Source organism: Microcebus murinus, chromosome 11 (genome assembly GCF_040939455.1).
Source record: "Microcebus murinus isolate Inina chromosome 11, M.murinus_Inina_mat1.0, whole genome shotgun sequence".
In the NCBI taxonomy this organism is placed as follows: domain Eukaryota; kingdom Metazoa; phylum Chordata; class Mammalia; order Primates; family Cheirogaleidae; genus Microcebus; species Microcebus murinus.
The window spans coordinates 50721359-50733751 of NC_134114.1; the positions used below are offsets into that span (position 1 = coordinate 50721359).

At 36.6% G+C, this 12393-nt stretch overlaps 1 protein-coding gene across 5 annotated transcripts in view; it reads left to right on the forward strand.

Moving 5' to 3' along the window:
* BDP1 (BDP1 general transcription factor IIIB subunit) overlaps positions 1 to 12393 on the forward strand; it is a 90558-nt gene that overhangs the window by 14752 nt on the left and 63413 nt on the right. For all 5 annotated transcript variants that reach the window (XM_076008086.1, XM_076008088.1, XM_076008089.1 and 2 more), the window contains exons 8-11: positions 1180 to 1234; positions 3924 to 4067; positions 9127 to 9405; positions 9877 to 10021. In XM_076008086.1, coding sequence (XP_075864201.1) covers positions 1180 to 1234; positions 3924 to 4067; positions 9127 to 9405; positions 9877 to 10021 — 623 coding nt within the window. The remainder of the gene's footprint in view (positions 1 to 1179; positions 1235 to 3923; positions 4068 to 9126; positions 9406 to 9876; positions 10022 to 12393) is intronic.

The window sequence follows — 12393 nt, forward strand, 5'->3', positions numbered from 1 at the left end:
AGATGCAAACTTATGCCCTCCAACTTCCTAAAGACCTTAGGATAGATTGAGCTATAAAATTTAAATAAAACTTCTCCATCTTCTTAATGGAGGTAATCTGGAGTGGAACTGAGGATGAGGATCTTGGGTGCTGAGGATAACGTGAGGAAATGTGCCTTAATATGTAGAAGTTTCTAAAGATAAACTTGGCCTGCTTCAAAGTTTTGCTTAGTTGTTTCTCTAGTTGTTTTTGCTTGGTCTCCACTCCATGCCACTTGACACCTGTTAGAACAATGCTAGAGGTTTAACCAGATACGAATATTTAATTTTAAAAGTTGTTATTAGTGGCTGGGCGCAGTGGCTCACACCTGTAATCCTAGCACTGTGGAAGGCTGAGGCGGGCAGATTGCTTGAGGTCAGGAGTTCGAAACCAGCCTGAGCAAGAGCGAGACCCCATCTCTACTATAAATAGAAAGAAATTAATTTTCCAACTAATATATATATATGTATATATATATAAAATTAGCTGGGCATGGTGGCGCATGCCTGTAGTCCCAGCTACTTGGGAGGCTGAGGCAGTAGGATTGCTTGAGCCCAGGAGTTTGAGGTTGCTGTGAGCTAGGCTGATGCCACAGTACTCACTCTAGCCTGGGCAACAAAGTGAGACTCTGTCTCAAAAAAAAAAAAAAAGGTTATTATTAGTTAGCTTAATTGATTATGAGTTTCATCTGCTTCCATGTTAGTTGACTTTATTTTTTCTGTCCTTTGTAAATATACCTTCCATTGCTGTTTCATGCTATTAATAATGAGGATCAGGAAGCTCAGTAAAAATCTTTTATTCTTATTTTATTTTATTTATTTTTTTTTTTTTTTTATTTTTTTTGAGACAGAGTCTCGCTTTCTTGCCTAGGCTAGAGTGAGTGCCGTGGCGTCAGCCTAGCTCACAGCAACCTCAAACTCCTGGGCTCAAGCAATCCTACTGCCTCAGCCTCCCAAGTTGCTGGGACTACAGGCACGAGCCACCATGCCCGGCTTTTTATTCTTATTTTAAAGAGCTAAACTTTTAAGTAACTTGCCTATTAACAGAAGCATATTTAGTAGAGAATAGTATGTTATTCATAAGAGTTTCATTTGTAATGCTTTTAAAAAACTTCTTTAGTGGGAGAAAATTACTATAGGTTTTTTTTTTGTTGTTAACAGAATAAATTTAAACGTGAAGAGAAAACAAATGGATGGAGAATAGACAAAGCATTCCGTAAGTATAAAGACCTCTTTTACAAAGTATTGCCCGGAGAGCCTTAAAAATGACCAATCTTTTGTCTTTGTCTCCAGTGTGTTTTAGATTTGTTTTGTCCCTACATTGGCATAGGAAAAAAAATAAGACTGGAAATTTTTCTGTTTAGCAGTATGTGGTAGTTGCTACAAATCTCTAGGCAAGGGATTAGCCAAAACATCCAGAAGCAGGTAAACAAAGTTCTAATTCTAAGTCCAAGAGCTTATCGAGGAACTGATGGTACCACTTCTGATAGTTCTTTGTTCTGTAGGAACTGTACTCAAGGAGATAAGGAGATACTATAGATGTTTCTTTCTAGTAGTTAATTATTCAGTCAACAACACTGACTACCTGCTGTGTGTTAGTTACTATTCTAGATATTGAGGATATAATGATTAAGAGGGCAAATGAGAATCCTGTGTTTAGACCCTTAAATCTAATTGGATTGCGGAAGATAACATAGTTGATAAACATGATAATTTTATTTTATTTATTATATTTTTAATTTTTATTTTATTTTATATGACACGATAATTTTAGATAGTGATTAATTTCTGAGAAGAAGAAAAAAGGAGGTTAGGAGGTGAATGTTTAGATTGAGCAGGGTAGTTCTGTTTGAAGAGGTATCATTTGAATTGAATTTAACCTGATGTGAAGGAATGATAGATACTGTTCATCTTCTAATATCCTCATTAAAATTAAGATTATTTTCTTTTATTAAGTCTAGAAGTCTAGAGAAAAACATCAAGGGATCTCTAAAGAAAAATAATTAAATTTACTTTTTAAAGTAGCTCTTGAACTGGGTGTGGTGGCTTGCACCTATAATCCCAGCTACTTGGTTTCAAACTCCTGACCTCTAGCACCTGGCCTGCCTCAGCCTCCCAGAGTGCTAGGATTACAGGCGTGAGCCACCGCGGCCGGCCAGTATAATCCCAGCTACTTGGGAGGCTGGCATGAGAAGATTCCTTGAGCCTAGGAGTTCTAGACCAGTCTGGGTGATATGGTGAGATCCTGTCTCAATCAGTCAATTAATTCCTATATCTTTTGTTTGGAAGATATATCTTTTTTATGGATCTATAATTCTCAGTATTTTATGATTAATGTCCACGAAGCTATAAGATTAGCTTAGTGGTAATTTTAAGGAAAAAATCCAAGTATAGGGAGAATTTAGATTGTGTGGCATGCATGTTTATTTTATGAGTAGACACTAATGTATATGAATGTATCCTACACCCAATGTTGTATTGGATCTTCAGGGAAAGAAACTACTACCAGGAATGGCTCCTAGAAGATCTGGAATACGGTGGTCCTCAAACCACTTCATGTTAGAAAAGTAGTCCTGAAACTTTTCATTAGGTTTAACATATTATAATCAGAAAATAATCCATAAATTTATAAACAGTGTATTTAGACTGTGGAGCCTTTTTAAAGGCAGTTATAATAGGTAATCTTTAAAACATGCTGGTTTTGAGCCAGGCATGGTGGTGAATACCTATTCAGCTAGTCAGGAGGTTTAGATTAAAGGATCCCTTGAGCCTGGGAATTTGAGATCAGCCTGGGCAACATAGTGAGACCTGTCTCAAAACTGCCCCTTCACCACCTGCCAAATTTATGATTTTGGTGCTGTAGTGGAAAATAAAAAAACAAAAACAAAAAAACCCCACATAGGTTTTTGGGGGGAAACTTACAATTTGATTTCTCAGAGAACCATGTGGAGATCCTTTATGGATTCTTTGTGTGCTAAGTTTGTCTTTCAGAATCATTGTTGTGGAGATTCAGAACAGATTAAGTTTGGGTTGACAATGAAACAGAGCCTTTAGGAATCCCAGATTTCGTGAGACTTTTTATTTTAGTATATATTTCTTTTTCTGAGGCCATCTTATCAAACCAATCTTCAACTTACATGTATATAGAATCATTTTCTCTACATTCACTGTAAGTTTAGCTTAAGCAAAGATTTGACTTCCATACTGTATTCATTCTCAGTTTGTTCACTAATTGTTCTTTCTGATACAGTGCTGTTGATGGGTATTTAGTGGAAGTGTTCCTGATTAATATTCATTTATTTCCACTTTGCTTACTAGAAAGAGTAAGTGGTGAAATGGTTGTGATAAAGAAAGAACATGTGGTGGTGGTATGCATTTTGAGAACTTCTTAGTCATCTTTGTCATTTTTAAAAATTGATTTATATTTATGCATTGTTCAAAGTATAGTTTGAATTTTGACAAAGAATATACTTGTGTAACCACTACCCTCAAACAATATATGGAACATTTTCATCACTTTAGAAGGTCTCTTGTTTCCTTTTCTAGTCAATCAAATGCTGTCCTCTTAGCTCAAGGCAACCTCTATTTTATTTGAATCATCATAGATTAGTTTAGCATGTTCTAGAATATCTGATTCTTGGAATAATACAGTATGTATTTTTGTATATCTGGTTTCTTTCACTCACTATGTTTTTGATTTTCACTGATATTATTGCTTGTATCAGTAGTTTTGTTTTTTAAAACTAGTCCTTTTATTGCTGAGTGGTGTTCTGTTGCATACTTACATCCATTCTGCTGATAGATAAGCCTATTTGTTTATAATATTATGATACTTTAAAAAAAAACTAGAAATAGTTTTTTTTAAGAATAAAAACTTGAAAGTTCTTTTCCTTTTTTTTAAACAGAGGAAAAGCGTCCTTTTGACTTCGATTTTTTTGCTCATTTGCTTCAGAAAGTTCTTGCTGAAGAAGAGAAAAGAAAACAAAAGTCTGTTAAAAATCACAGTTTAAAGGAGAAGAAATCCTCCAAATCACGGAAAAATGTAAAAGGTATTGATTTTAAAAGAAAGTGTGCTATTTTACTTGGTAATAATAGACTTGCAATATTTTCTCTTAGATCTTTTATTTTTTTTTATTTTTTTATTTTTTTTTTTTTGAGACAGAGTCTCGCTTTGTTGCCCAGGCTAGAGTGAGTGCCGTGGCGTCAGCCTCGCTCACAGCAACCTCAAACTCCTGGGCTCAAGGGATCCTCCTGCCTCAGCCTCCCAAGTAGCTGGGACTACAGGCATGCGCCACCATGCCTGGCTAGTTTTTTCTATATATATTAGTTGGCCAATTAATTTCTTTCTATTTTTATAGTAGAGACGGGGTCTTGATCTTGCTCAGGCTGGTCTCGAACTCCTGACCTCGAACAATCCACCCGCCTTGGCCTCCCAGAGTGCTAGGATTACAGGCGTGAGCCATCGCGCCCAGCCACTTAGATCTTTTAGAGCTCATGTGTATGTATTAATAATTCAAGTGGTTAAGATCATCAGTGCATCCAATGGATAGGAATTGGTTTTTCTTCATTCTACCAGTTATCTGGGCCAAAACAGCAACTTGCTTTTAACTTAAAAAAAAAAAAAAATTTCAAAATATTAGGGGGTACAAGTGTTTTTGTTACATGGATGAATTATATAATGCTGAACTCAGGGTTTTTAGTGTGCTTGTCACCAGAACAGTGTTCATTGTACCCTATGGGTAAGCTTTAGTCCTTCACCCTCTATTAAATTTTTAAATTGGTAGAGCTGGGCTATCTTTCTAGTCTCTAGAGCATAGTTGTCACTAATCAAAGAGCATCAGAGTTTTGAAATGTCATGTTTTATGTTTGGTTATTTATTATCATTTTCCTCTGTAAAACAAATCTATAAAATTGTAATATTTAATAAATAGAAACCTAATATTTTGGAGTTGTGATTAGATTGCATTGTTTGGGCCCAATTTATTTCTGAAGGTTAATGTTGACTTGTAACAGGTAGAAAATTGTTAATATGGGCCGGGTGCAGTGGCTCACGCCTGTAATCCTAGTACTCTGGGAGCCCGAGGCCGGCGGATCGCTCAAGGTCAGGAGTTGGAAACCAGCCTGAGCAAGAGCAAGAGCCTGTCTCTACTATAAATAGAAATAAATTAATTGGCCAATTAAAAATATATAGAAAAAATTAGCCAGGCATGGTGGCGCATACCTGTAGTCCCAGCTACTGGGGAAGCTGAGGCAGGAGGATTGCTTGAGCCCAGGTGTTTGAGGTTGCTGTGAGCTAGGCTGACGCCACAGTACTCTAGCCCAGACAACAGAGTGAGACTGTCTCAAAAAAAAAAAAAAGAAAAAATTGTTAATATGAAGGTATTTTAATTTTTAGGCTTATATTTTCTTAGCAATTTGAACTCTATCCTATGAAGACAATATACAACTATGATCACATAATTTAAAGAATCTTGGAACTACAGGGAACCTTATATGTTAGCTAGTCAATGTTCCAGCCCCCTTTCCATTTGTTTTGATCACTAAGAACTAGCCCCAGAAGACACTTTTCCCCAGGATTTTAACACTGTTAGAAGGGGCAGAATTAGGACTCAAACCTGGGCCTGTGAGAGCCTGCATTGGGGGTCCCCAAGACCATCCTCAGGTTCCATTATATGCTAAGAGAACTCACAGGATTTAGCACCCTCTGCCTGGCATGTACCAAAATTCTAGACTTCCAGAAAGAAAGCAGTTCAGCATAAACCATGTTATCTGTATAAACAGCTTAGACACAAGGGGCCACTCTTATCACTTAGGGTGGTAGGAACCCTCCATCAAATCAAATTCTCAGACCTGGCCCAAGGGCCAACCTTATAAGCAAGCTTTTTAAAAGCTAGCATTCAAACCTGTGTATTAACTCTTTTCTGTACAAAGCCAATCTATAATTTCTTCTTCTAGAGTATGATGCTTATATCTTTTAAAAAGTAGTATTAATAAGTAACAACAAACTACTTTTACTCTTTTTTTTTTTTTTTTGAGACAAGGTCTCACTTTGTCACCCTGGCTTCAGTGCGGTTGTACGATCATAGCTCACTGCAGCCTCAAATTCCTGGACTCAAGTGACTGTCTTTCCTCAGCCTCCCGAGTCTCTAGGACTACATGAGCGCACCACCATGCCCAACTAACTTTTCTTTTCCTTTTTCTGTCAAATAAGGGTCTTGCTTGAGTACCACGAAAGTCTTGTGATAATAAGAGAAAGACAGAAAGAAAGAAAGAAAAAGATATACATTCTGTATTAAAAAAAAAAAATAGGGTCTTGCTATGTTGCCTGGGCTGGTCTTGAACTCCTAGCTTCAAGTGATCCTCATGCTTTGGCCTCCCAAAGTGCTGGGATTATAGGCGTGAGCACCTGGTCCAACTTTTATTCTCTTTTTTTCCCTTATTGCCTCTTTAGGTTCTAGAAGCAACTTTTATTCTTCACAGTTTTTTTTTTTTTTTACTTTATATTATTCTGGAAGATTAAACTCGATATATGAATTTTTCTTGTGATTATCATGTTGCAGGTGATAGCCTGAGTAATTCACTGTATCTTATTTAATGTAAGAACTTTTCAACTACATTATTATAAGTCTCAGAATTTAAAAAATTTCTAATTATTTTGACAGAATAAATCAAATGTTATTTTCTCACTTTTAAAATCTTTTGACCTTCTGGTGAGTTTGATCACTAAAAAAAAAGAAAGAAAAATGTAAATAAAATAAAAAAAAAATCTTTTGACTTTTTTCAAAACAAAAGTAAATCACATTGAATTTTATTATTCTTTGAGATTAGATATTTTTAGAGAAGATGTCTGATCAGCCATGATTATGAAGTTAAGCTTGCTTTGGTTTGAATGCTGTCTTAGTTTGTTTCATGCTGCTGTAACAGAATACTTGAGACTAGGTCATTTTTAGAGAACTGAAATTTATTTCTAACAGTTTTGGAGGCTGGCAAGTCTAACATCAAGGCATTGTCATATGGCAAGGGCCTTCTTGCTATGTCATCACATGGCAGAAGTGCAGTGAACGAGAGCAAGGGAGGGGCCAAACCTGTCCTTTTATAACAGCATTAATTCCATCATGAGAGTAGAGCCCTTACGTCTTAATGATGTCTTGAAGGTCACACTTCTTAATATTGTTACAATGGCAATTAACTTTCAGCATGAGTTTTTTTTTTTTTTTTTTTTTTTGAGACAGAGTCTCGCTTTGTTGCCCAGGCTAGAGTGAGTGCCGTGGCGTCAGCCTAGCTCACAGCAACCTCAAACTCCTGGGCTCGAGTGATCCTTCTGCCTCAGCCTCCTGGGTAGCTGGGACTACAGGCATGCGCCACCATGCCCGGCTAATTTTTTTTTATATATATCAGTTGGCCAATTAATTTCTTTCTATTTATAGCAGAGACGGGGTCTCGCTCTTGCTCAGGCTGGTTTTGAACTCCTGACCTTGAGCAATCCGCCCGCCTCGGCCTCCCAAGAGCTAGGATTACAGGCGTGAGCCACAGCGCCCGGCCTTCAGCATGAGTTTTGGAGGGGACAGACATTCAAACCATAGCAGATGCTGTTTCCATGGTGATCTCTAAATTATTTTTGTTTTATTATTTAATTCATATTTTCGTCTTTTAATATAGTTGACTATTAATATGCCTTAATAGGAAGGGTACTAGAAACTATTTTAAAATACCATGTTTCCCCCAAAATAAGACCTACCCATAAAATAAGCCCTAACAGGATTTCTAAGCATTTGCACAATATAGGCCCTACCCTGAAAATAAGACCTAGTGATGGACGTGGCTATGCAGCGTATCTGGCACAACGCATGAATTTCATTAAAGAGCGGTAAAGAAGACGAGCAGCTCTTCTCATCTGCCCCATCGTGACAGCTACTATCCCAGAGGTGACCAGAAAGGTGTGGCAGCCCCACCAATAAGGTTGTCTCCCCCGGTCAGGTCTCGGCCATCCTGTTTGTGCTGCAAGCTGAGGCTTTGAGGGGAAAATACCACATCCCCTGAAAATAAGCCCTAGGGTGTCTTCTTGAGGAAAAATAAATATAAGACCCTGTCTTATTTTCGGGGAAACATGGTACTTGTTAAAAAGATTGTTTATTGAATAAAATGATACAGAAGATAAAACTCTGTCTCCTACCTGTCTCTCAAAGCAAATTCTTCAGGTTTTCCTAAGATAATTGTATCTAAACCCTTTTCTGTGCATATATATGTGTGGGTGTGCCTTAGAGTACAGACAGTGCCTGACTTACCATGGTTCAACTCATGATTTTTCAACTTCATAATAGTGCAAAAATGATACACACTCAGTAGAAACCATACTTTGATCACTCATACAGCCATTCTGTTTTTCACTTTCAGTACAGTATTCGGTAATTACACGAGATATTCAACACTTTATTATAAAAGAAATTGTAAAGTAGGCTTTGTGTTAGATGATTTTATGCAACGGTAGGCTGATGTGTTCTGAGCATATTTAAAGTAGGCTAGGCAGCCCACAACTGTAATCCCAGCTTCTCTGGAGGCTGAGGCAGGAGGATAGCTTTGACTTCCAGGAGTTTGAGACTACAGTGAGCTATGATCCTGCCACTGTACTTCAGCTGGGGTAAAGAGTGAAACTCTGACTCTAAAAAAACAAAAGAGGCTAAACTACGATGTTCAGTAGGTTAGGTGAATTAAATGTATTTCAACTTACAATATCCTCAACGTACAATAGGTTTATTGGGATGTAACCCCATTGTAAATGTAGGGCATCAACATATGTGAATGTTTTTAATAAAAATGAGATCATATATATTGTTCTAACTCTTGATTTTTCAATGCAACATGTTTTGAAATTTTTCTTATTATTACATATAAACTTACCTCATTGTTATTGGCTGTATGGATTTTTATAGCATGAATGTACTATAATTTGGTCATTTTCTCTTGGACATTTTAGGTTGTTTTCAATTTTTTTGCTTTTACCAATAACACTACAGAGGACATCCTTGAATATTAATATTTATCTTTTCCATCTTTATGAATTTTTCTGTAGGTTGTTTACATATTTATAACTACTTCCCTTGTTTTCAGTGAAAAAAGTTGCCTGTGAAGAAGTTAATAATGATCCAGATGCTTCTGTGAGTACTAATATTTCAGACACAGAAAGATCTCCAAAGGATGTTCAGACAGTTGAAGAAGATTCTTTGACTTTATCAAGGCAAGATTCAGAGCAGGTTGCTTTAGAACAAGATCTAAATCAAAAGGAAAGGAAAAGGAAGAATCAAGAAGCAGCTAATGAGTCAGAAGTAAACAGTCTTGTAGGGAATGACACTGTTCGGTCAAGCCCTTCTAAAGGAGAAAAACATAAGAGTAAGTGTCACACATATTTTAATAGCTTCTATGTTACTTGAGAGGATGTGTACCGTAATATGGTATATAACTAGAATACTTTCCTTCTAGATAGCAGCAATTAATAATGCTTATTAATTAGTTCTGTAGTCATGGTACTGGGTTAAATCCCTTTATTGTTATTTAAAAGAAAAAAATATATTGTAAAGAAACCAAATTAAAAAAACAAAGTAAAGCAGGGATATTTTTCTCTAAAGTTTGTTTCTGAGACGTATCACCTTGTATATATTACCATTAACAATGAAATCACAGGTGTATAGTTAAATGTATGTTGCTTATGTCAATAAATGATAGGTTTTCATGTTGTACCTCTACATAGCACCTCTGTGAACCCACAATGGGCTGTTTAATTTCTATAAATTACTTTATGCTTTAAAAAGATAGATGTTATTGCTGTCATATTTTAGAATAACATACATTTTGTATTTTTAGATAAATGTCAGTCTTTAAGGTCTGAGGTAAATGAAGATGAATACAATAAGGAACAGCTTCCCTGTTTGCAAAACATAGATGACATTGTGGATTTAGCCACCAGTGAAAAAGTTGAGAAAATAACTGACCCCATCCTTTCATCAAGGTATCTTCTGGGCTTTTTCTGTTTTATCTGTATCTATTGATTAGCAAGAGAGATGTGTTGAAGTCTCTAACTGTGATGGTGTATTTGCCTGTTTCTTTTTTCAGTTCTATTTGTTTTTGCTTCATGTATTTTGAAGCTCTATTGTTAGGTGTGTACATACCTAGGACTGTTGTGTCTTCTTGGTGAAATCCCCTTTATTGTTGTTTATTATCCTTTGGTATTTTTCCCTGATGTTTGTCACTGTAGCTTTTTTTTTGGTTAGTGTTTGCATACGTTTATCATTTTCTATAAAGGTTTTCTTTTCATCTTTGGTTTTCATTAGTTTAAATATGGTGTATTCTGCTGTGTGTGTACACTTTAATTTTTTGTTTGGTTGTTTTTGGCTGGATAGCTCATGCCTATAATCCCAGCACTTTGGGAGGCCAAGGTGGGAGGATTGCTTGAGGCCAAAAATTCAAGGCTGCAGTGAGCTGGAAGACAGAGTGAGACCTTGTCTCTTAAAAAAAAATTCTAGAGTAATTAAAGCAGTGGGGTACTGGTATAAGGGTTGACAAATTGACTCAGTGGAACTAGGAAGAGTCTAGGAAGAGAAACTTAGGAATCTTTTTTTCTTTTCTTCTTTTTTATAAAAGTACTTTCAGTTGCTGTTTTATAGGAATCTTTTATGTGGTAGAGGTAGCTTTTTGAAATAGTGGGCAAAGATTAAACCAACTATTCATTAGATTATGATGAGATATGAAAGAGATAGTGTTAGATCCCTATTTTTCCCTCCCACTAGCTTACCAAGGGATTAAAGACAACATATATAAAACAGACCTTTAAAACTTTTAGAAGAAAGGTAGGAAAATATCTTTGTGGACCAGGCATGGTAGCTAACACTTATAATCCTGGCGCTTTGGGAAGCTGAGGATTGCTTGATTCCAGGAGTTCAACATAGCCAAACCCTGTCTTTACAAAAAACAAGAAAAAAATTTGTGGGGCATGGTGACACATACCTGTAGTCCTAGCTACTTGGGTGGCTGACCTGGAGAATTGCTTTGGCCTAGGAGTTAAAAGTTGCAATGAGCTATGATTACACCACTGCACTCCAGCTTGGGCAACAGAATAAGAATCTTGTCCCTAAAAATATTAAAGAAAGTATCTTTGTGATGTCAAAGATTTCTTAAGACATAGAAAGCACAGACTTTAAAAGATAAGATTGATAAATTTGACTGCAGTAAAATTAAATACTTCTGTTAACAAAGGCTCTATAAAGAAAATAAAAAGTGGCTGGGCGAGGTGGCTCACGCCTGTGATCCTAGCCAAGGCAGGAGGATTGCTTAAGGCCTGGAGTTTCAGACTAGCATGACCAAGAGCAAGAACCTATCTCTACAAAAAATTGAAAACTTAGCTGGGAGTAGTGGCATGTGCCTTTAATCCCAGCTACTGAGGAGGCTGATGGAGGAGGATCACTTTAGCCCAGGAATTTGAGGTTACAGTGAACTATGATGATTCCACTGCACGCTAGCCAGGGCAACAGAACAAAACTCGGTCTCAAGAAAAAAAAATAATAATGTTTAATAAATAAAAAAGTAAAAGACAAGTTATCAATTGGGAAGTGTTATGAGTAACATCTAGTCAGTAAAAATATATAAAGGAAGGCCAGGTGTGGTGGCTCATGCATATAATCCCAGCATTATGTGAGGCTGAGGCAAGAGGATCATTGGAGCCCAGGAGGTCAAGGCTACAGTGAGCTATGATCAACACACTCTAGTCTGGACAACAGAGTGAGACCCTGTCTCAATATATATATATATATGAAAAATATATATATATATATATATTTTAAATATATATACATATAAATATACACAGAGTGTGAGCAAGAGAAAGCGCAAGTGAGAGTGTGATTGAGAGAAAGAGAGAACTCTGATAAGTCAGGAAAAGACAAACACCCAGTAGAAAAAATGAGGAAAAGAAAGTATGGCTAAATGGGAATAGTGCTGGTCAGTACATAGATATAAATTATATTGTTGTTATAGTCTTTCATAATACAGTACTTCTTGGTTGGCATAGGACAGTGTTAACTGCAACTTGAGCTTATTAGAATTGTGTCCTCACTTTATATGATTTTTGGTTAACACAGTACCATGCAAAGCAAGGACTTCCTATATCAAATTTTAATGATACCGGCTGGGTGTGGTGGCTCACGCCTGTAATCCTAACACTCTGGGAGGCCAAGGCAGGAGGATGACTCAAGGTCAGAAGTTCAAAACCAGCCTGAGCAAGAGCGAGACCCCGTCTCTACTAAAAATAGAAAGAAATTAGCTGATAGCTAAAAATATATAGAAAAAAGTAGCTGGGCATGGTGGTGCATGCCTATAGTCCCAGCT